The sequence below is a fragment of the Nesoenas mayeri genome, assembly GCF_963082525.1.
Source record: "Nesoenas mayeri genome assembly, chromosome: 3".
Taxonomy (NCBI): Eukaryota; Metazoa; Chordata; class Aves; order Columbiformes; family Columbidae; genus Nesoenas; species Nesoenas mayeri.
This window is the reverse complement of record NC_137544.1, coordinates 95,342,292-95,367,487: the sequence shown is the minus strand read 5'-3', so window position 1 is coordinate 95,367,487 and position 25,196 is coordinate 95,342,292. Positions and strand designations below refer to the sequence as shown.

The 25,196-nt window shown below is 38.7% G+C and overlaps 1 protein-coding gene across 4 annotated transcripts in view; it reads left to right on the top strand.

The window, feature by feature from the left end:
• Nucleotides 1-24,885, top strand: part of BICRAL (BICRA like chromatin remodeling complex associated protein) — a 47,869-nt gene extending 22,984 nt beyond the window's left edge. For 2 of the 4 annotated variants that reach the window (XM_080341524.1, XM_080341523.1), the window contains exons 2-12: nucleotides 1,731-1,779; nucleotides 4,540-4,588; nucleotides 4,671-4,739; nucleotides 8,890-10,590; nucleotides 12,368-12,467; nucleotides 13,719-13,816; nucleotides 18,140-18,201; nucleotides 18,325-18,470; nucleotides 18,637-18,731; nucleotides 20,210-20,312; nucleotides 21,106-24,885. In XM_080341524.1, coding sequence (XP_080197650.1) covers nucleotides 1,736-1,779; nucleotides 4,540-4,588; nucleotides 4,671-4,739; nucleotides 8,890-10,590; nucleotides 12,368-12,467; nucleotides 13,719-13,816; nucleotides 18,140-18,201; nucleotides 18,325-18,470; nucleotides 18,637-18,731; nucleotides 20,210-20,312; nucleotides 21,106-21,908 — 3,270 coding nt within the window. In that variant the 5' untranslated portion in view covers nucleotides 1,731-1,735 and the 3' untranslated portion in view covers nucleotides 21,909-24,885. Of the gene's footprint in view, nucleotides 1-1,730; nucleotides 1,780-4,539; nucleotides 4,589-4,670; nucleotides 4,740-6,568; nucleotides 6,702-8,889; nucleotides 10,591-12,367; nucleotides 12,468-13,718; nucleotides 13,817-18,139; nucleotides 18,202-18,324; nucleotides 18,471-18,636; nucleotides 18,732-20,209; nucleotides 20,313-21,105 lie in introns of those variants that run through there. The other 2 variants (XM_080341525.1, XM_080341526.1) reach the window with 2 other exon arrangements.
• Nucleotides 24,886-25,196: the final 311 nt, after the last annotated feature.

Sequence of the window (25,196 nt, the reverse complement as noted above, 5' to 3'; positions counted from 1 at the left end):
TGGGTCTGTTCAGCCTGGAGAAGAGAAGGCTCAGGGGGAATCTCATCAGTGCTTATAAATATCTCCAAGGTGGGTGTCAGAGAATGGACCAGACTCTTTTCAGTGATGCCCAGTGATAGGGTGAGGGGCAATGGGCACAGGCTGGAACACAGGAGGATCCATTTGAATATGAGGAGAAACTTAGTTACTTTTGAGGGTGACAGCACTGGCACAGGCTGCCCAGAGACGTCCTAGAGTCTTCTGTGGAGCCATTCAAGACCCACCTGGACCCATTCCTGTGTGATCTGCTCTGGGTGAACCTGCTTTAGTAGGTGGGTTGGACTAAATTATCTCCTGAGGTCCCTTCCAACCCCAACCATTCTGTGGTGCTCCTTTACCTTCATTGCTTTACTCATCATGGAGATCTGTATGAGAGAAAGCCTGAAGAATGACTCACGTGGATCTGGTCAGGGAGAATAAGTTTTGATTTGGTGAGAAGAGAGAGAGAGCGCAAAATGAATTAAATCCAAAACTACAGTAATAAATTTGAGTGATAAGTATGATAGCAGATTTTCTAAGGGAAATTGAGAAAAAAGCAGGCATGGAATGCACAGTGATAAATTTACTGTAATTAGAAGATACTATGAAGATGAGTTTAAATAACTAAATGGAAGCCAGGGTACCAAGAGGTTTAGGAAATGCTAGGATCAGTTGATAATTGAACTGGTGGATTAGATGGGATCATTACAGAGAGAATAAGGGAGGGTAAAATAGTCCTGAGAGAGGGAAAAGGCAGAAGGTACAGTCTCAGGTGACATTCTGAGAGCTACAATGAGCAGGAGAATGAGGATATGCAAACAGAAGCTTCGAAGGAGCAGCGATGAGAGGAGAGTGCCAGAATGTGTTTGGTACAGGCAGCACTCAACCGAGTAGGCAGGGCATAAGAGAGTTGGTGGTCATGATATTGTGAGGCTAAAAATGCTCAGCACCCAGTGCATGGATGCTTATGTTCAGTTTGGGTAATGCAAATGAATTCTGCACCCACTGTGAAAAGAACTGTCAGAATTCTGTACTGTTAATCTTGGTTTCTTTTAAGTACACTTTGAGTATTGTTGAGGAGAAGCTGGAAGTGGCCATGTTGTCCCCAGCAATAGCTAAGAAAGGCGTGCTAGAAAATGGTGTTCTTTTCAATACCTTGTAGTGTCGTGGCTGTAGTTTTGGTTCTAGTCTGTAACAGCACCCTCATGATACTGACCTAAATCTGTTTACCTTTTTGGCTGGTCAGTGTTATAGCCACAAATTTGTTATAGTCTTCGTAGGTTCTGTAGTGTTTAGTTATTCCCTTAATGAGATCAGCTGGGAGTAAATTCCTACAGAAGTGTTTTAATTGGAGTCTTGAGATTGCATTCAGTGTTGATTTATTTTTTTTTTTTTAAGTCTTAGCAGTTCTGTTTCATCAGTTTGGTTAATCATTTGTGTTTCTCCAGTTTAAAGTTCTAAAATCCACCCTAAATGGTGAAACGTTGCATGGGATTTTGTGCATCATTACACGTAACTGAATCTGGTTTTGAGATAAATCAATGGACCTCTGTAGAAAGTACGGGTTTAAGAAATTTGCCAATAGTAGACATCTGTCAACTTCATAAATTGTTTAATGAAAATATTGAGATATTCTAAATTGGTATTATTGTTGAAAGAAAATATTTTGTCTGATATGTATCAAATATCCATTCTCTCCCTTTTTGTTCTAGTTGTCATGGATGATGACGACGATGAATCCTGTCTCCTTGATCTGATTGGGTAAGTTTTCCTTAAGCAATTCTTCAGAAAAGTTGGGAAAAATAATTTTGCAAAGTCATCTTCTAGAAGGTGATTGTGTCTCAGTCTTGTCTCAAGACGGGGTGACCTGCAAATGAAGTGAGTCGCTGTGCTTCCTGCACGTGGAGATGTGTGTGTCACAGAGCCTTCCACCCCAGCGTATGCTGGCTCCCAGTCCCCGTGCTGCTGTTCTCCTCAGGAGGGGCTGAGGAATGAATGAGTGTGCATGGAGGTTGGAGTCTCTTCTCAGCTAGTGGTAGCGTAAGGTCAGTGGTGGAGCGCATTACTAGGGATGTTGTTACAAATTTCATTGAAAAGAACAGGTTTTTTGGTTTAAAAAAATAAATACCTCAGTATTTTGAATAGTGGTACCAGATAATTTGTGAACACTATGCTTGTGTTTTAAAGGGAAAAGTAAAGATTTATTTTCTTAATTATAAATACTTAATTTCTACTAATAATGTGCTTGCATAAAAATGTTAGAAAAACAGAATTGCTGCCTAGTACTGTTTTCACAACAAAAAATAATTTATCAGCATTTTGCTCAAAGATACTTGACTTTAATAAAATTGGGGATTTAAAGTGGTCTCTTTTTTTCATTATTTCCATAACGGATTTATTTGGAGGTTTATAATTCCATAAACATCAGCAAGATATTTGTGGATTGTATCTGTGACAAGTGACCTTTCCTTGGCTAACATTCATGTCAGTATTCAAGAACAGATAATATGCCAGAATGCATTTAAAACATAAGAAGAAAACTGGACATTTCATATACGATACTTTGTTCAAACTGCGCCAGAAATAAGTATGACATCAGTTTCATAGCAGCTACTAAAATATCGTCTCCACTTCCTACAATATTTTTTTTACTATCTTAAATGTAGTAAATGAATAGGCCTTTTCCTTTCTCATGCACTCAAAACTTGCAGTGAAACCAGTGAGAGCTTTAACTTCAGAAAAAATCAAAATATCACTACAGTGGCTGCTGTAATGTGGGGATTACTCTGTGGATGCTCACAGTTATATTCTGTGAGGTATACTTTGCAAGATTACTGATTGTAGCCGTATGAAAACACATCCTGCTTGGAACATAAAGATGATAATTGACTGCATGGGACAATTAAGTGCTCTGTCATGAGCATGAATCATGAGCATCATGGTCCAAGTTCACAGGTGGTCCAGAAAATAAAGTGCTCTCTATACAGTTGAGTGTTTGTGTGAAAAATTACAGTGTACTTCCTGCTGCTGGCAGCAATTACTGTCTCAAGCATCTACAAGAATGGAAACCAGCATTTTTTTTTCCATCTGACCTTTGATTTTGGTAAGTGCCTTCTAAAATTCCTTCCTTACTAAAGACAGTATTCAAGGTGATGAAATGTTCTTGATTTTTAATTGCATTTTTCATGATGTAAAGCCAGTAGGTATAATCCGTCTTAAATGACCTGGTTATTTATCAGTAAAACTCATAATCATGGTAGAGCCCTGTATCAGGTCATGAGTTCTGTTACCCTTAATTATTGAAATTTAGTGTAATCCACTATGAAATGACGTTTTTGTTTGAAAGTACATGTAACCACTTCTGTGTTGTACACATAGTTGTACCTTAAGGTCCCTGCTGAGTACTGTCTCTTTAACATGTCTTTTGTAAGCACATGAATGCAGTTTGGATTTTAAATGAAAAAAATAAGAATAGAGGTGTATTAGTGCTTTTAGAAGACTGTTTGTAAACCTGAAAGATCTTTAACTTCTTTCCTCTTTATTTTCTAGGATGATCAAGAGAGAAGGATTTTTGAATTAATATTTTTTTACATGAAAACCTCCTGTGTCTCAAAAATGTGGTGGTTTTTTTTTTTAATTACTTGTTAATCAATAAAGATGTTTAAAATAAAAAAACTCTGTCATTTTTTCCTCGTGCTGATAGACATATTGGGAAGTGCTGTATAATTGTTGTATTAAAATAATCCAATGTAACACAACCTTTAATTTTTTTTTACATCATGCGTGCACTTATATTGATGTATATTTGTTTTGCTTGAATTTCCGCCACTTGTTCTATCAGACCACGTTTTTAATCTGAGTTTTATTTAGTGATAATTCAAAGTTAATGAAAGATACTGAAATTGTATTTTGTAATATTTTAGTCAGTTATTTCTGTGGTTGTTTTCACTTGGAAAAGGTGCTGCTTTTTCTCCAAGTGAAGGGGTGTTACATGACAAGCATAAGTTTGTGTTAATTTACGTTAAGGGTGGCAGAAAACATGTTATAGATTCAGGTTTGTAAATACCCTGTTGACCTGGACACTAGCTAACCTGACATTAGACTTCATTTCTGTATGAGAGATGATGCCTGTTGTGGTTCTCTTGTTATTTAGTGCTAGTATTTTCCTTAGGTTTTGTACTATCTGCTGTCATAAAAAACTGTGTGCTTTAAGAGAATATGACTAGTACCCTCGTAGAGAGACTTAAAGTAGAGTGCCACTGAAATTTTGTGATTAACATAATTTCTTGCTTGAAATGCCTTGGTACAAGGCCAGCAACTATCTGGCCAACATCTGAAAATTGTGCTGATACAGAAACACAGATACTCAGATTGTATAAACTTTGAGCTCTGCATTGTGAAAGAAATGTGTTTTTGTTATAACCTTGATTTATATGGATACAGTATCTGGCTTAGGTAAATTAGCCTCATTAGGAGAAACAGCTTCCTAAAATTGGTAACTTTTTTTTTTCTCCCCTTAAGGGACCCACAGGCGCTGAATTATTTTCTACATGGACCTAGTAGTAAATCTGTAAGTGGCATTCCTGTGTATTAGACATACATAAGCTTCATTGAGTGTATTATTTCTAAACATGATTTTTGTCTTTTCCCAGAGCAATGAAGACTTGACTAATGCAGAATATTCTGTAGCCAACTCAAATTCAATTTTTGCCAACTCCAATGTAAGTAGTCGGGAGATAAATCATATTTGTATTGAGATTGCATGCTTCTATTGTGGCTTCAGTTGGCTTTTATAAAACTGAATGAAGTAGGTGTGAAAAATATGAAATTCTGAATGCTAGCATAGAACCACTCTGTGCTGTTAATGTTTTAAGTATTGAATTGAGTTTTCATTGGGGAATTAGTTGAAAGATACTGCACTATTGGGCTGTGTTTCATAAATATGTGAAACAACGTGCTGAGCAGTGAAAATATTCTCTGGTGTAACTCTCTCCGGTAAACTAGACTTGTAGTTTTAGTGACAGTAGGTACAGTAGTGCTCAAATGTAGACCTCAGAAGTTAATTATTCATACGTTTCCTGTGTATGTTAGGATGGTTTTCTTTCTTATTTCTAAGTAGCATCTGAGCTAGCATTTTTTTTTTTTTTTTCAATTAATGAATGGGAATTTTTGTTCTTTAGACCCAATAGCTACCTTGGGATGTTCCCTTTCTGTGACTTCAGTGTTAAGGAACCCAGAAAAAATCATTAAGTGTTGCAAGTAGTCTTCAGTATTCTTTCTTTGCCAGGAGTGTATTGCAGCCTTGGACCAAGGTTTACCCAGTGAGGTTGTGGAATCCCCATCCTTGGAGATAAAGCCAAGGCTGATCTGCTCTAGTGCTGGCTATAGTCCTGCTTTCAGTATAAGGTTGGACTAGATGACTTCTAGAGGTCCCTTCTGACCCATGTTTCTTTGATTTCATTGGTGTGTTTTGAAACATAATTGTTCATCCCACAGTTCAATTGTTTGAATGCATAGAGTAGGGTCTCCTTGGCAGTTCCTATTGCTGTTGCGCTGTGGTCTTGACTGTATCTGTTTTGTCCCATGTTTCTAAGAGATATCTATGTGTGCTTGTAGGTGTGTAGGGACCTTAAATAATTGGCATAAATAAATAAATAATGAAAACTGTTTGTCTGTGCCTAGAGAACTAGTGACTTTTCTGTAGCCACAGTAGTGCGATGTGAAGTGTTTCCCCTGTCCTTCCCTTTTCAATTTCATTATTAAGTATTGTAGAAGAAGCATATGTTGAGTGACAGTTCTTTCTCTAGATAAGCTGGTTGAGATAATGTGGGGGAGCGGGGTACAGCAGTAATGGGGTGTGCCTCATTTTCAGCTAATGAGGAACAGTGAAACCGGCTTGGTACCAGGCTGGTCGTTATCAGACAGCAGCTGTCCATATGCAGCAGGGCAGAGGTGGGTTTTGAGGACTCATACGAAGAAAAATGAGTTCATAGGGAAAAAAGGCTGATATATGACAGGCAGTTGTTATAGCCTAGACTGCCTAGCTGTTGTTTGTAGAAATTCTTTTGATAAGAATGAGTAGGTGGGCAGTAGTCAGGGGTGTATTTCTGGTGGGATTGTTGCACAGGGAATAGCAGTTGGGAGAAACAAAAATATTTGATGGAAGACAAAAGAGCTTTCTGGTATATGAGATTGGGGGGGTAGGTAATTTAGAAGACAGGTGATCAGAGGAGCAGGGATTTCATGTGTGTTCCTGTGGTGGCTTACTCTATTTTTGTTCGCCAGCACTTGTTCCTCTCATGCTCTGTTCTCATCCTTTTGTGTCTTCATAATGAGTGCCAGTGCCATGTTCTCTCCCTCCCTTGTGTGAGAACCCTGTGCTGACCTGAGTGAAGAATGACTTGACTGCAAAGATAGATTCTTACAGTGCGTTGTGAAGGAACAAGTGGTATCTAAAATATTAATAGATGATTTCACAGTCCCTGCTTATAATGTAAGATACCTAAAAAGTTAAAGGCTTCTGAGTTTTTTGTCATTGAAATTTTCGCAGATACTGCAAGTTCTGTCTTTGTATGTATTCAGAATTGCTACCATGAAGTAGGACTGACTGTCTTGATGCCCGTCTCATGCCTTTCAGTGGCAGAGTTTACAAATTCAGTGGCACGGGTTCAGTGCCTCAGCTGGTAAGCATGCTCAGCCAACACCTAACACAAACAAGATTAAGTCCCTGCTGACAGACGGACAAGAAAGCAGTGGCAGTGTCTGTTCTTTCCCTCCCAGCCCCCCCTTCCCCAAACTGAATGATTGCATACCACCTCTGCTGATTGCAGGTTGGTTTCCTTGCGTGGTCAGCAGTCTCTGTTATAACCCTCATAAGAGAGTTCCTGAGCTGTTGCCCTGTTACCTGGGTTGTTCTTAGCAACTGCTTCCACATTCCTATTACAGTATAGCAGAACAGCTTAAGGGAGCAGAATATTCATGGAGCCAGCAAGAATAAGGCTCTTGTCGGTGAGCAGATTCCCAGAGCTGCAGGGGCACTGATTTCCTGTTGAAATTAGTGTGGTGGTCTGTGTGGCTGTTCTGCATCTGGGCAGCAGGGATTCATGTGTTAACTTGACAGGTCCCAGGTTCCAGTTTATGCACATTAAATTGTTTTTGATGTTAATGAGTCCTGGGAGCAGGGAACGAAACTTAGGATTGTTCATTCCAGTGGGAGAATTTCAAGCTATTGATCTCGATTGCATGTAGTACTATTTATTATTACTATTGCTGTTATCATTGGTAGTAATAGTTGTTAGTACTAACTGGAATAGCATTAGCTGGAGCCCTCTAAGTTACACAGTTGTGGAAGATTTCAGATTGGTCATTGTTGGTGGAGACAACTCACAGATATAATAGGGAATTCTCCACAAGAACCTGACAGTTGTGAGTCGTAATAATGCCCTAGTTAGTGGCTCATTTTTGTGCTGCCTGATGGTAGCTTGGTACAGTTGAGGACCTGATTTGTAGTTTTGGGTGTTAATGAGATGAAGAAATCAAAACATTGAAGTACTATTTTAGTTCCTTCTGTTAACATTAAATGCAAAGAAAGTTTATTGTAATGTTGCAGTTGTATTTAGAAATATTTTACTGATTTTTAAGAACAATCTCTTAATATGTAAAACCTGACAAAAGTTTCATAAACTGCACAGGCTGATTTAAAAATAGATTGGAGTAAAATTCTGAATAAATATGCTTGGGGAACTGAAGTTAGGGTGGGGGCATTATTTACTGCACGTGATAATGATGGCTTGCAGCATGTTCACGCTGTTTATATGAGGTGAAAACAAGCATCTGTGACCTTCAGGGGGTGAACGCTCAGAGTATGAAGGTGACTGACAATTTCACACCCACATTTTGCATTTATCCTGTCCTAGAAAGAAACAGGATGTTGTTTTTTAGTAGTTGAGATGTGATTTTGTGATTTAGGAAGGTGTACTCTGTTCAACATAAAGCTATTGCAGGTATTATTATGCATTTAAAATTGTCATTCCACGTGTAGAAACCTGATACTTGTATTGTCTAGAGTTTCTAGACATAGTTTTATGTTAGGAAAATTTTATTGACAGCAGGCCAGAGTAAAGCAGGTTCTGATTTTCCTTATCACAGTATTTATGGATGTAGATTTGATGATTTTTTTTCGTTTAAGATGCCAGTTAATGTTTGCTGTAGTTTCAATGTTTATAGTTTCCTGTAATCTTTTTACTAGCATAAACCACAAAGTCTGTAACATAAATTCTCTTAATGCTTTGTTTCTAAAATTTTTCTAAACAAAGAATTACTGTAATTCCTTAACTACGAAATGATCACTAGTATACACTGTGTGATTACAGAAATATTGGTAAGATTTTGGAGATGGATCTCATTTGATAGAAGAAGTCAGTGAAAGCAGCTTTCTCCTGCCTTTTCCGTGGTACTACTGTTGCTACTGCAACTTCGCTCCAAATTGAGTCTCAGTGGAGGTCTTTTCACCCCTCCTTTCTCTTTTCATTTTGTCCACACAGTGCTCAGCTTGATGAAGGGAAAATGGTACTTAAAGAGCGTGTCACATCCTCTTGAAACAGTGCAGCTGTGGAGCTGAGTGCTGTGGATTTGGGAGACTGGAGCAGGGAAAGGAGAGTAGTGTCTCCAGCAGCCTGTTATGGGGGCAAGTGGGGTGTAAGTGATGCACGTTTATGCGGGCCCACTATAAGGGATGAGTGTCACCTTACATGGATACTACGCAAAGAATATAGTTTTGTGAAGAAAGTTTGCATGAAATAAAGCTTGATGGAGAAATGAGGCAGAGCCTGGAATTTCTGAAAAGGATTTATTTCTCATTTTGCATTTCAGAACACTGATCCTAAGTCGTCTGTCAAAGGTGTAAGCGGTCAGCTTGGAGAGGGGCCTAGTGATGGACTGCAGCTGTCCAGTAGCCTTCAGTTTCTTGAAGATGAACTTGTATCTTCTCCTTTACCTGATCTTACTGAGGATCAGCCTTTTGATATTCTTCAGAAGTCCTTGCAGGAGGCAAATATTACTGAACAGACTTTGGCAGAAGAGGCATATTTGGATGCCAGTGTAGGTTCCAGCCAACAGTTTGCACAAGCTCAGCTTCATCCTTCTTCATCAGCATCCTTTACTCAGGCTTCTAATGTTTCTAATTACTCAGGTCAGACGTTGCAACCTATAGGAGTTACTCAAGTGGTACAGCAACCTGTTGGAGCATCTTTTGCAAGCAATACAGTCGGTGTGCAACATGGCTTTATGCAACATGTCGGAATTAGTGTTCCCAGCCAGCATTTGTCTAATAGCAGCCAGATTAGTGGTTCTGGGCAGATACAGCTAATTGGTTCGTTTAGTAATCAGCCTTCCATGATGACCATTAATAACCTTGATGGATCTCAGATTATACTGAAAGGCAATGGTCAGCAAACACCTGCGAACATGAGCAGTGGCCTCTTGGTTCATAGGCAGACTCCAAATGGTAACTCACTATTTGGTAACTCAAATTCAAGCCCAGTAGCACAACCTGTAACCGTTCCATTTAACAGCACAAATTTTCAGACATCGTTGCCTGTCCATAATATCATCATTCAAAGGGGTTTGGCACCAAACTCAAACAAAGTTCCCGTTAATATCCAACCAAAGCCTGTCCAGATGGGTCAGCAGACTGCTTATAATGTGAATAACTTGGGAATACAGCAACATCACGTACAGCAAGGGATTCCGTTTGCTTCTTCAAACTCACCTCAGAGTTCAGTAGTTGGTCCTCATATGTCTGTTAATATTGTTAATCAACAAAATACAAGAAAATCAGTTACACCTCAGACAGTTAGCAACGCTGGAGGTAGTATTGTTATCCATTCACCTATGGGACAGACTCACGCACCTCAAAACCAGTTTCTCATACCTACAAGTTTGTCTGTTAATTCTAATTCAGTTCATCATGTCCAGGCCATAAATGGACAGATTCTTCAGACTCAGCCTTCCCAGCTGGTTTCTAGCCAAGTGTCTGCTGATCATGTAATGCTCAACAGGAACTCTACAAACATGCTAAGAGCCAACCAGTCGTATTCAGGACAGATGTTGAATAATCAGAACACAGCTGTTCAGCTTGTTTCCGGCCAGACGTTCACAGCTCCTGGAAACCAAGTTATAGTAAATCACGGAACTTCACAAATTGTTGGTGGACAGGTGCCACTGCAGCAGGCATCACCAACGGTGTTGCATTTGTCACCCAGTCAAGCTAATGTTTCTCAAGGTAGATCGAGTTTTACTTCGATGTCACCTGGTCAGTCTGCAGTCTCAAATATGTCAGCTTCTAATCGATTCGCTGTTGCAAGTTCTTCTGGTTCAGTACATCCTGGCTTGGGACCATCAGTTCAGTCTGTCGCATCAGGAGGAAACTTCACTGGAGATCAGCTCACGCAGAACAGAACTCAAGTTCCCGTCAGTGCATCGCATCGTCTTCCAGCATCCTCTTCCAAATCTGTCAGCACCTTTAGTCACACATCAGTTGGAGTAACGCAACAACAGTTCTCCTTTGGTCAGGTATGAAAACTGAGAATGTAGCCAAAGAAGTGCTGCTAAGCTGTGCTAAAATCTGCTTATCAAAGTATTAAAGTTGGTGTTAATACAAAGAATATTAATTTTGCTAGTTTATGGTGTTATGAATACTGTGGAACTGCTGAAAATAACTGTAACCCAGAGACAGGATTTCACTCTGTATTTTCTAAAGTCTATCACCGAGTGAATGAGTCTTATCACTTTCATTAATTTAGATGGTTTTATTCAGGATTTACAGTAATATTTTCAGAACTGCTTAGCACTGATGTATTTTTGCTCTGATGTAAAGGAATGGACATTGTAACATTAAACAACCTTGAGCTCTCCTGGAAATCTTACCATGTGAAGTGCTCCTAGCACTCAAAAGTTTTTTGACCTCACTGAAAACTATGCATGTGTTTTCAAGATCTGACCTATTCAAATTAGAGATGAAAAGGTTTTGTGGGTTTCTCTTTGTTATTTACCATACGGGATTAATCTGTTGAAATTTAACCTTTTTCGGCATTTTGCTGCCTGTAGTTCTGTGTGTTTAGAGCAGTTAGAAGCTTTCAAACTTGAAGCAAAGACAAGGCAAGAGAGGTTTCTTAGAATCCTTAAGAGGAAATACCTTTTAAAGCAGTTTGTAAAAGTATAACATTTAAACATATTTTCTCTTAGTCTACTTAGTAATAATTAGAAACAAATTTCTGAATTTACTTTTAAGGTGAGAACTGGTCTTTTTAATCCAGTTGATGCAGCTGCAGTATATATTCAACTCAGGTTTGTCTGTTTACCTGAGTGAATTTCCAGTCTCTGCCAGTATTTAACTCAGTGACTTGTCACACGATTAGCAACTAAATATTATTCCACTTTTCTCCTTTTTTTTTTTTTCTCCATTGGACATTATAAAATCACTGTCTCAGAATGCATTTGCACTAATTATCTGAGACCTTTCTCTTTTTCCAGAGGTTAAATGGATTTTTTTTAACCAAGACCAGAATGGAAGTGAAATAATGCGTCTTGGAACATAATGTGTATTTAGAAAACGAGGGTGAACATGTTGTAGAAACACATTTTTAATCTTTGCCAAAACTGCTAGCACAGGTTGTAACGTTTTTTTTTTGCAGGTGAGTAATTTGAGGCCTGCTTGACTTCTGCTTCGTGTGTTTACATCCCTCTATTTATAGGATGTGTGCTGGGTCAGTGAATTTCAGCAGTTACCAAAGTATAATATTATTACTGTAAAAGATCACTTTGTTTTTGTGCTGAAATTTCAGAGCTGAAAATGGGAACTACAGAGAACAAATTCTGCTGTTTACCAGAATCTTTTCAGTTTGTTTGCACTTGCATTTTAGATGTTGTACTCTATCATAAACCATGTATCATTTAGTCGCTAAACACTGGACAGTTTGTTCCACTGTGTATTATTTTTGTTGTGGAGACAGCTTATTTAGTAATCTTGCAGTTTTGAGACTCTCAAATACTGAGCTTTCTGAGGGCCACTTCTAGTGATAAGTCAGGGGTCTTCTAGAATGTTAGTGGTGTATATTTGTACTGTTAATGTAATTTCTATTCCTCTCTGATTTACTTTATAAAATTCTTGAACTCAGAAGTACTTGATATGTCTGAAATTTCCCCATTTATGAGTTTGAGTTTGAAAAAGGGACGTGTAGAGCTGAATTTTTGTTACCAGCTTTGCTTTTTTCCTCTGTTAAAAGCTTTCCCTAAATATTTGACTGTAGTGTTTTGTTTATTTGTTTGTTTTTTAATGTACGTGGCACAGAAAAAAGGTATGAACCAGACATCACCCGTTTCTGCATTGAAGACACAGGATAATTTGAGACAGCCTCAGCTGACAAGTCTTCTGAGCAACACACTATCAGGTCAACTAAGGTCTTTTTAAACTCATTTTCTTAATTTTCTCCAGCAACAGAAATTGGTGGTTCTTCGATGTATCATACTTGCATTGATGGATTATGCTGATAGGGTCCTAGAGGTTATCAGAATTTTACAAAAATGCAAATTAAATTTTTCAGTATTGAATGTATGCTTTTATTTTTCCCAGTGATGGCACTTCATTTGGTAGAGGGAAAAGTTGAATCTCCACAATAAGCAATTATTTCTCCCCTCTATAAATGCAAAATAGTGCCACCTTTCATTTTTCTTATTTTTTTTTTAGTTTAGGAAAATAGAAATAAGTGATTTTCAAAATATGGATATCTGCTGAAATTCTTTGAAACTTCTAGACCCTGTCTTGTGATGGCTGCTTTAGATACAGAGGAAAGAAGAATAGTAATTACAAGCTTTTGTGCAGGGTGTCATCACTTGATTTATTTTTGAATGTGTTACTTTCAGTTGGAATAGTTAATGCGTTATTCATGGCAGAATATTGGGCTTTTCAAGCAGCACCATGCTACTAAAAGAACAAACCCAGTATATTCAAAGCAAGCAGAAAAATGCAGTAACCTTCATGTTCTCTTTGTATATAAGTAACTGTTTTGAATAAGGTCCCATAATCTACCTGCCATTTTTTTTTGTTTTCCCGTGTGTGCTGTTATGTACAACCTGTCCAGGCAATCCTCGTACAATCAGCACAGTATAGTTTTTTGGGGGGGGAGGGAATTCTTACTTGTGTTGGTTTTACTGTAGCATGGCTGATAAGATGCTGTTTGAATTCCTGAGCAAGGCAGTTGAAGGAAGTCTGCACATCTGGAAAATCCAGAAAAAAATATGATGCCTGCTATCTAAATACTTTCAGGAGCTCTAGATAAAACCAGGTTTATGTGCTTCCGGAAGGGTTAGTATTGAAAAGCTTCATAAAACGGACTGTATAATTTTCAGTAAATTGTTGGGTTACAGTACTTATGGTACTTGAATTTCTTGCATTGCAGTGCTATGGTAGGAGATGATTTATATCTGAGGATTTTTGTAGTTTGCAGCATAAAATAAAAGTCCTGTTTTAATTTTTATCAACCAGTTTCTCCACAGGGTAGTTGTACTAATGCTTTTAAGCATGTGAGATATTTATCTTTCTCCTCCAAGCTAAAAGCTCAAGTAAAATGGTCAGAATAGGTACATGAAGTTACTCTGGTCTTGCTTAGGGTGACAGAGTCTTTTTAACATGTTTTTTATAGGACAGGACTCTGGAGGAAAAATCATACAGCAATCTCTAGGAACAGCACAGCCACAAGAAAAAGTAATAGGATCATCATCAGTTCAACAGAGTATACAGGTAGAGAATACTTTTATTTATGTTTCCCTTTTCCTTAAAATTTTAGTGAAGTCAGGGATGTTTCAACTCTGTATTGATAACCTAGGAGTCCTTGCTGGTTTGGTGTGTGGGGTTTTTTTTTGTTTGTTTGTTTTAGAGTATATGAAGTCACTCAAGCTTGTCAAATTCTACCTTGATGTGATAAACATTGAGTATTTTGCAAATTGATATTCTGAATGCTGTTTTGAGATTTAGTTCAGGAAGTGGAGTCTGTACTTTTCCCTGAAGATAATTGCTTATGACATAGCAATTCTTCATAGAGTTGGATGTAAGTTAGACTAACTCTTAGCATTACTTCCTAGAAACTCAGATGTTCTCTAGCAGATTGGGAGGGGATGGTTTGTGAAAAGTAGCAGAAAATACCCATCTGGTCTTTTCTGTTTTATTCTTTACTGCATCATCGGCATTATCTTCTTTCCCTAGTGTCTGTTTTTTTTTTTTTAAACCACCAAAAGTTCTCCTAGATACAGCAACTATATACAAAAATATAGCACTATGTCTAGGGCTTGGAGCTGGAAGGGAAGGCCAGCTTTTTGGAGGGGGAATACGATAACTTCTGGAGAGAGGAAGCAGTTGTTACATTCATGTACTGAGTAGCTGAGGGCAAGAAGTGAGGATTTGACATAAGTTTGCAAGTGTGGGCTCATTGTGGATGGAATTAAATTACACAGTCATGGAAGAAATGTTTTTGTTGTTGTTTGTTTTCTTTTGTCAGGAATTCTTTTTCCTGTCTTACCAACATACATGTAGAGCAGAAGACATTCAGAATAGTGCTGTTATCAGTTCAGCCTGGTTTTGTGATTGTTGGTCAGATGTTTGTTCTCCCATGGTGGTGAATGCTTTCATGCTCTGAATCTAGAGGTGTTTTGGCCATCAAATACCCTCACAGTGTGCCGGCTTTGTGCTGCTTGTACTTTGCTAAGAAGAATGCTCTGAACTACATGCTTTTTTGTTACTTCTAACCATGTTGTAATTCAAAAGACCTTTCATGCAAGGTTTTTTAAAATTGTCAGTAACTTTTGCTCTGTGACTAATTAGTAAGCTTAGTTGACTAAAAAAACCCAACAACTTGGTATTAAACAAAGAGTCTTTGATCCATAGAGGTGGTGGGTGCTCCATCCCTGGAAATGTTCAAGGCTGGGCTGGATGGGGCTCTGAGCAACCTGATCTAGTTGGAGATGGTCCTGCTCATTGCAGGGGGTTGGACTAGATGAGCTTTGAAGGTCCCTTCCAACCCAAACTATTCTATGATTCTGTGCTTCTGTGATCCACAGTGGCTTCTTTGGGAGAATTCTTGGGTTGTAGTAATGCCTCTCACACAGTAGGAACATGAGCTTTTACCATCTCGGAGAACTTCCGATCTTACTGCAGTGTTCCCGTGAAAAACCTTGGCTTCATAAATGTCTAAGGAAAGGAGATGATGATGTAGGTTTACCTAATGGGTATATCTATAGCATTGACACTGAAACAGAATTCTTAGAACTGCTTTCAGCCCCCATCAAGTCACTGTGGCTTTTGGGAATATAAGTATGCAGTCTTAGCCTGCTTTCCTGACAAATACTCTAATCCCTCAAAATCACAGAATCACAGAATGTTAGAGTTTGGAAGTGACCTCGAAAGATCATCTTGTCCAATCCCCGGCTGGCGCAGGAACACCCAGATGAGGTTACACAGAAATTTGTCCAGGCAGGTTTTGAATGTCTCCAGAGTAGGAGACTCCACAACACCCCTGGGCAGCCTGTTCCAGTGTCTGTCACTCTCACTGTGAAGAAGTTTCTTCTCATATTTAAGTGGAACCTCCTGTGTTCCAGTTTGTACCCATTGCCCCTTGTCCTGTCATTGTTTGTCACTAAGAAGAGCCTGGCTCCATCCTCATGACACTCACCCTTTATATATTTGTAAACATTAATAAGGTCACCCCTCAGTCTCCTCCAGGCTAAAGAGCCCCAGCTTCCTCAGCCTTTCCTCATAAGGGAGATGCTCCACTCCCTTCATCATCTTCGTTGCCCTGCACTGGACTCTCTCCAGCAGTTCCCTGTCCTTCTGGAACTGAGGGGCCCAAAACTGGACACAATATTCCAGATTTGGTCTCACCAGGACAGAGTAGGGAGGAGAACCTTTTTTGACCTACTAACCACCCCTCTTCTAATACACCCGAGGATGCCATTGGCCTACCTGGCCACAAGGGCACAGTGCTGGCTTATGGTCATCCTGCTGTCCACCAGGACCCCAGGTCCATTTCCCCTACACTGCTCTATAATAGGTCATTCCCCAACCTGTACTGGAACCTGGGGTTGTTCCTGCCCAGATGCAAGACTCTACACTTGCCCTTGTTATATTTCATTAAATTTTTCCCTGCCCAACTCTCCAGCCTGTCCATGTCTCTGGATGGCAGCACAGCCTTCTGGCGTGCCAGCCACTCCTCCCAGCTTGGTGTCATCAGCAGACTTGCTGATAGTACACTCTATTCCCTTGTCCAAATCATTGATGAATATATTGAATAATATAGGCCCCAGTACTGACCTTTGAGGCACTCCACTAGATACAGGCCTCCAACTAGACTCTTCCCCATTGACCATGACTCTATGGCTTCTTCCCTTCAGCCAGTTCACAGCCCACCTTACTACCTGATCGTCCAGACCGCATTCCCTCAGTTTAGCAGTGAGGATGCTGTGGGAGACTGTGTCAGATGCCTTACTGAGGTCAAGGTAGACCACATCCACCACCCTGCCATCATCTATCCACCTCGTTATGTCCTCATGAAAGTCAATGAGGTTGGTCAAGCACGACTTCCCCTTGGTGAAGCCATGTTGACTGTGCCTAATGACCCTCTTATCCCTGATATACCTTGAGATGGCACCAAGGATAAGTCATTCCCTCTGTTTCCCAGGGGTGGAGGTGAGGCTGACCAGTCTGTAGTTACCTGGGTCCTCCTTCTTACCCTTTTTGAAGACTGGAGTGACATTTGCTTTCCTCCAATCCTTAGGCACCTCTCCCCTTTCCCAAGACATAGCAAAGATGGTGGACAGTGGCCTAGCAATGACCTCAGCCAGCTTTCTCAGCCCCCTGGGGTGCATCCCATCCAGACCCATGGATTTATGGATGTCCAGATTGCCTAATTGCTCCCTAACCCAGTCCTCATCAACTAAGGCAAACTCCTTCATTGTCCTGACTTCTTCTGGGGCCTCAGCAGTACAGGGCTCCTCAGGACAGCTTCCGGCAGAGTAGACAGAGACAAGGAAGGCATTCAGTAACTCTGTCTTCTCTGTATCTTCTGTCACCAGGGCACCCACCCCATTCATCAGCGGGCCTACATTGCCTCTGGTGTTAGTTTTATCTGCCATGTATTTGAAGAAGCTCTTTTTGCTGTCCTTGACCCCTCTTGCAAGGTTTATTTCTAAGGAGGCCTTAGCTTTCCTCATTGCCTCCCTACATCCTCTGACAACAGCCTTATATTCTTCCCACATGGCCAGTCCCACTTTTCATGATCTGTAAGCTCTTCTCTTCCACTGGAGCTTACCCAGCAGTTCCCTATTTAACCACGCAGGTCTCCTGGCTGCCTTCTGTGACTTCCTACATGTCGGCATGCTCTGATCTTGAGCTTGGTAGAAGCAGTCCCTGAATGCTAACCAACTGTCTTGGGCCCCTTTACTTTCAAGTACCCTTTCCCATGGGATTTCCCTTAGCAATTGCTTGAAAAGGCCAGAGTTCGCCCTACTGAAGTCCAGGGTTGTGATTCTGCTTGGTATTCTGTTCCTGCTACACGAGATCCTGCACTCCACCATCTCACGGTCGCTGCAGCCAAGGCAGCCCTCAACTTTTACTGCTTCAACCAGACCCTCCTTGTCAGGATGAGATCCAGCAGCTCTCCTGTTCTAGTTGGCTCATCCACCATTTGCATCAGGAAGTTATCATCAGTGCACTGCAGGCAAGATAACATCAGCCGAGAAGTGCAGAGGCAGTTCTTGAGAGCAGATTTGTTTAGAAAAGTTTTTAGTTGTATCTTTTCTTCTTTTCACCTGGTAAATTTGATAACCAACCTTGCTCCTAGTGAAGCATGTATATACACTACAGTGGCATTTTCCTAAGAATAACATTTCAGACCTTTGGTTTATGTAAGACAAGTGAGCTCCCTGTCTCATTGATACTGTGCTGGGTGAAAACAGGAGATAGTTGAAAGTGTTTATGTATTGGTGATATACTTAATTGGCAGAAATAAATGTTGAAACTTAGGCTTTGCAAAGGAAGGGCTATATTGTAATTTGTCTTTTACTTTGAATTTAGGTGGATGGTCATTTAGTTGGGCAGAAAAGACCTGCTGCTAAACAGTTAACTAAAGGAGCTTTGTAAGTCATTCTTCTTTTGTAATTTTTGTTGCAGATCTTTTATCTTTTTTCTTCTTTTTTTGGTCAATGTATAAACTTCGGTTAGCGTATGTGTTAATTATATATAATTTATTTTCCTTGTAGTATTCTGCAGCAATTACAGAAGGATCAAGTGCACTCTGTGACACCAGATAAAAGTCAGTTCAGATCATTAAATGATGCAGTTCAGAGACTCCTTTCATACCACGTGTGCCAGGGAGCACTGCCAACAGAGGAAGACTTAAGAAAAGGTAATTTTCTTTTCAAAAATTGGCAATATATTTGTAATCAATGTATTGAGAGAATTCTGTATTAAGTTGGAGCAATTAAAAAGAGAACGTTTTTAAATTTGTGCAGGTTATTGAACTTTCTGGTTACTAAACAACAGAATTTGACCGTATACTCTTGTCTTTTTAGTGGACAGTGAATTTGAATCTGTAGCTACCCAGCTTCTGAAGAGGACACAGGCTATGCTGAACAAGTACAGATGTTTGCTTATAGAAGATGCAATGGTAAGGTGTATGACCCAGGTACATTTTATATTCATAGGATGTGATTCAGTTTGTTAAAAAAATACATCTACAGCAAGGTGACAGCTAGCATTACAATTCATTTTGTTGATAGTATTTACCACCTTATAAAGGTGATAAATACATATATACATTAAGGTTTTAGAAATACTTACATATAGCCAGGGCACTTGCTATTGCACCAGCAATCTTGGTGGCCAACCTGCATTTTTAAGTGTTTGCACCCATCTTAAAATCAGTGAAATGGGCTGCTTTTGTATTTCACATGCCACTTAAGTAAGGGTGCTGTTATATACAAGTTCCATAGATGTTCAAGACACAGGAACTTCGTATCGCTGCTTATACTTTGCACTTGTGTTGCACAGGCTGTGGTAGGAAGGTGATTTCTCTGTATCTCTGTGGGTGATAGAGCCTGAAATAATGTTGAAAAGCTCCATTCAGAGGCCTCCAGCTATATTATAATTGGAGTAAACTCATATTACAATTCGCGACATCATTACTTCTCCTTAGAAGCTAGTTGTAGCCTCACATTTCCATCAGAAATACTTCGCAATTAAGTGCTTTCACAATCTCACGTGTGAGGTAAAAAGAAAATTAACAAAGTTACTTTAAGAATCTATTACCAAGGATCAGGAAGTGTCATTGTGGCTTGAGACATGCTGGCTTTCAAGCCTTGGAAAAGTTTTGAATTTGAGTGTAATAGACACTTAAATAACTCTGCTTTAGGGACAGGAATACGTATTATAAGTTTTAGAGTTAATATGGTTTTGGACTCTAGCAGTCTCATTAAAAAAGAAAATAACCATGAAATGTTTGCAAGTGATTGCAGGTGCAAAAGGGAAATGGAGGTTATAATCTGTTCTTTCAACTTTTGATACATTGTATGGTAAATCCCATTCACTCATTTTGAAGAGGTTATTTAACATAGTATTCAGGTTTGGAAGTAGTTGCCTGTTTTGTGGCTTGGTAGACAGTGATCTTTCTTCTGTGATGGATGAATCCACCTGGCTTGAAGGCATGGCCAGCAAAATGAAGCTCAGCACCAACTAGTTAGACAGATGGGAGAGAAATGCAGGGAAGAAACAAGGTGATAGGGTGGTCCCATTGCAAGATTTTTGCTGTTTCTCTCTCTAAAAGCAGAAGATACTGTATGGTAGAAAAAATTGCGGGGTACGGAGGTAAACATACTCAGTCCTAAAAAGGTACAGTAGTTCCTTGTTTTAAATTCTTTAACAAATGTACCATAAAATGTGAATAATATTTTTTGGCTGAGTTTTAGTAGTGGTTGGGGTAACTGTCAAGACTGTTGAAGATGCTGTGTAGTTGTGAACGTTCTGCACAAATATCTAATCAAAGACGTTCTTTTTCTCTCAAGAGTAACTAGTCTATAAATGTTTTGATTTGGTACCAACATATGAGTGACTACATAGGTGGTTGTTCTTTTTTTCCTTTTCCTGCAGCGGATAAATCCCTCTGCAGAAATGGTTATGATTGATAGAATGTTTAACCAGGAAGAAAGGGCATCTCTCACCCGGGATAAGCGTCTTGCACTAGTGGATCCTGGTAAGTGATGATTAACTTCTGAATCTTACAAAAGCAACATTAGTATGGAGTGTTTGAAAATAGCTGTGGCCGCAGTGAGGCACTGTTTGCTAGGGATTCCAGTAATCAAAATACTGCATAAGCACTTGCAAGTTAGATTTTAATAGCTCCCAGATTAAACAATCCAGAGACGCTGCAAGGTTGAAGGCAGTTATTTGGGAAAAAAATGTATTTGGCCTGTTTGGCAGGGAAACATTTCTAAGTTTCTTTTGATAATAGTCACGAGTCCTGCATGATCTCAGTTCTAGTAGGGAAGAATATGTGAGTTTGCTGGCAGTCAGAAAGGACACTGCTGTATGAAGCACGAGTATTCTTGTTCGACTTAACAAAGTGTACCTTTTAGAATGTCATGGCCACTTGAACAGCAGCATTTTTAACCAGACTGTTGTTGACCATTAGCAACTAGAAACACATTATTTGTGTAAGATAACACTTACTATTTGTTTCAGTGTTGCCCATATTTTAAAAGATATTAAGAGGATGTATTGAAGAAGGTATTAGTTTTCCAGATACCGTAATTGCATATTTAGAATGCTAGTAAATGCCCTTAGTCTGGTTTTACAGTGCACATATGTGAGTAGTGTGGTGATTAATTTGATGATACTCTCCTACACTTAAGCACGTGCACATTTCTTAAAGATGTGAATCCATTGGCTGTGGATGTTATTAGAATTTTAATACTTAGAAACTATGTTGGAGTGTCTTATTTTGATGTATAGGTAATTTAAGTAAAATGTTGTTACTTAATTTTCAGATGGTTATCAGGCTGATTTTTGTTGTTCTGCCAAACAATTTGATAAAACAACGGAAGAAGCACAGCCCAGCAAAAGTGACCATCAGTCTAGCAAAACATTACCTTCTCGAAGTCAGACTACCAAAAGCCAAGCCAGAGACCGACCAAAATCCAGCTCAGCAGAGTCCACAAATCACAGTAAACTTCCTCTAGTGCCTAACAACATTCTGACACCACAAGAAGGAGTAGCTTCCACTAAAAAATCGGAGAGCCTCACTAAAGCTTTAAAGTTTGACAAAGCTAATTGTTCTTCTGAGAGCCAGTATGCGGCTCTTTCTGAAGAAAAGATGGCTGGGAAAGATCTTGCCAAGTCCACTGAGAATTCTTCGAGTCCTGAAGACTTGGCAAAAACTGTGTCAAGAGGCAGTCATGGAACACACAACAAAATATCAAGGAACACAGTTCAGTCTTTCTCAAAGGTAACGTGTAATAATTCCCTCCAAGACAAATCTCTGAGGAGCTCTCCAAAGAATGAGGTTTTGCATCCTGATAACAGGAAAAGCTCTGGCGAACCCCAGCAAGACTTACTGCTCAGTAAGAGTTTAGAAACTACATTTAAAAACATCTTGGAACTTAAAAAAGCTGGGAGGCAGTCGCAAAACGAGACAACAAGTAGCGGCTCAGTTGAATTAGAATTTCCTAATTTTTCACCTATCGCTTCACAGGAAAACTGCCTGGAAAAATTTATTCCAGACCACAGTGAAGGTGGTGTAGAAACTGACTCTATTTTAGAAGCAGCTGTAAATAGTATCTTAGAGTGTTAATAGTTACAGTACCATGGACAAGTTATGTTTCTCTTAGCAGAAGCAAATGTGAATGACACCACAAGTACAGCCTGACATGCATTTAAGGTTAACCTTTCTGAACTAGATTCTGTTCTGTGTTTGAGAGCAATACTCATTGTGGTTACAGTGAGATATCCAAGTAAAGTTAATCCTTGTTAGAATGCAGTCTGTTAGGGCCTTACTACTTCAAGTATTACTCCAATAGTGCTTTTGATAATTGCGCAGTACTGCGACCCTAACAAGGTTGCAGGTTGTTAGGCCCTACGTAATACGGTAATATACTGACAATCACAGTCATTTGAAACGATATATTTATTAAGAAAATGTTTTTAAAAAGTGATGGAAGCAACAATTCTCCCCTGCCCTTCTCTTACATGAATCATCAGATATTTAGTTTTTCTGGAAAACCCACTGTACCTCTATTCAGAAGTGATTATTTGCTTTGTTAATGATTATGTGTTCTAGGATTCTTAAGTTGGAAGGATATAATCAGTGTGTTTACAAGGCTTCATAATTTAAACTTAAAGTGCTTTTCTATTGCTTTCTGAGCAGAAACTAGTACTTGATGATATATTTGTAGTGGGTAACTTTAGTCTGTGGGATGATATTATATGATCTTAGTCACAGTGGCATGATATGAAGTAATAAATGCTTGACTAAGGAAGGTAGAATGGAAGCCGGTAAATGGCAAAGTGTACAGGTTGAGGCCAAGATAGAGCCATGAATTTATATATATAATGCATATATATGTTAACTCTTGAGGAAAAGATTTTGCATTTTATAATTGGATGTAGTCAGCCTTGAGTCTTTCTGAAGTGGTATAAATGGTGGTGTTTTTTGTTTTATTTTTTTATTTTTTTTTTTCGACCAAGTGTCAAAAGCACTTTTATTTGAAAACTCTTATGATATTTGTAGCTTATATTTTAAGAAGACATTAGCCTTACTCTGATTAAAGGCCAGTGTTTATTTTTTTTTGTTTTTGCTGTCAGAGAATGTTAAATCATCCACTGTAGCAGTCATTATTATCAAGATATGTACAGACCAAAGTCGATCAGCAATCCCATTGTTTAAACATATCAAAAAGTGTATAATTATTAATTCATATTGTAGAGCCAAGTGAAACCATTGCATGGTTTGTATTTGGCTTGCTCTCATGTTAAGATAGAATCTTATTATTTTATTTATTTATTTTAATCTATGACTTATTTTTTTTTGCTGCCCATGCTGCTTTTTCCTAGTTTACTTTGGTCATGAGTGCTTTTGTGCACATAAGTGCGCTGAGATTTGTCACGTGCATGTAGTACATATGTCTGCTCAGGAGGGTATCGCTTTGGTGATTTCTGAGGTATGCTCATGTTCTCCCCAAACCTCCACAATTTCTCAGACAAATCAGCAGCCATTTTCCGGACTTGCTGGTTGCAGTTTCCATAATAGAGAGGCTCTTTGTGACAAGCTGTGGTTGTCAGTCAGATCGCCAGGAAAGAAAACAGTTGGTTTTGCTGTCACGTAATTCAGTCCATCTGAACAGCACAAAAGAAAGCAGAATTAGGTCCTTATGACAGTAGAAGATGACAGTGAACCTGTGTGTTGAGCTACAGTCCACTGTCTGACCACTAAAGGAAACCAAATCTAGAAGCAATGTGAGAAAGATGAACTTAAAATTAATTTCCCCTTCAACGTGAATGGAAATACTGGTTTTGTATGTTACTAATTGCCATTTAAAAAAATCGTGCCAATTTCAAAGTACGTGTTTGTAAAAACCCAACATTCCCAAGTATTGTATAAAATATTCAAGGTAATAATAAGTATTGCCAGTTTTAAATTTTTAGTTAGATGTCTATAGAATAGACTCTCAGGTGGTTAGTTGTTTTCTTATTGGCAAAACTGACAATATAGTCTTCACCTATTGCCTTCTTAGGTTTAATAATATACTTATGGCTGTGTATTGTGATGCGTATTTTACTTTGTCGTTTTGGAAATTTAACCATTCTAAACTATCTTGGAAGGAAAACAGCAAGTTACACAGCTGTACATTAACTAGTTCAATTTTTCTCTTATGGGGGAAAAAAGTGAAGTTGCACATTCATTGATCCATTTGCTTTTTGTACCACCTCAAAATGGGTACGGGGTTTCCAGCCTCTCTACAACAAATACATAGTTGAAGTATCAGGCTATGTGTCTTCTATTGGATCTCATTTAGGGATGGGGACAATGGCGTAAAAAAAAAGGCAAATTACAAAAAGTAATCATGGTCTATTTGGTCAGACACATTTCTCTGAAATACTTATGAGGGGAACCCATGGAACAATCTTAGCAAGATTAATCTTAGACTATTAATGTTCTGTTGTTCACTCCTTTGAATTCAGTTCTAAAGGAATTCTGGTACGTGGTGGAGCAGTAAATGAAAGAATTGTATTTTTGTTGTGCTTAAACAAAGTCTGAATTTATTAATCATATGGGCTCAAGTCCAGCAAAGTATTGTGAATGTGCATGACTTGAAACATGTCTTCATTATTTTGCTGGATCGGCGTTGTGATTTCAATGTTATTTAATACTGCCTAATATTAAAACAAATTTTAAACTGGCAATTGAGAAAACTATGTTCGTTTTGAAGATATTAGTATAATTTATCTGTTAGATTAGGGAGGCCTTACAGACTGACTTCACTTAAAGAGGATGTGTCACTTATTGTCAGTGTGGTATGGACTTTATTTGCTTAAATACCTTCATTTGTAAAGTATGTCTCACTTGAAATTGCTTTGTATACATTTTGTAAAAATATTTATAAAATGTTTTGTAAAAAAAAAGTATAACAAATTGCAGTTTATTTTGTTATGTTGGATAAATACTGTTAAAAGACACAAGTCAGTAAATATATTGTTAATCCATGGATAGGAAATGTTTAGTTGGAGATTACAAATTGAAACAACCATTGCAATACAGCCAAAGATTTGGGAAAAAATGTCTATCTGTGATTGTCTTGATTTAACCAAGTTGAATATTTACGTTTCCAAAAGAGGATTGTTCTCAGTTTTAGGTAATATGGTTGCAAAATATTCTTACTCCTTTTTATAATGCAGCCCTGTTATAAAGTGCTTAGTACACCAACTTTCCACACTCTTTACAAATCTTTCTGAACATACGCTATTAGGACTTAGTTTATGTGGTGTTATAACTACATATATAATGTTGATCTCCAGATAACAAGGTTGCCAGTGGTTCTTGTCTGTTGCCATTAGGAATCTTGCCATTGTGAGGTTGATGAGA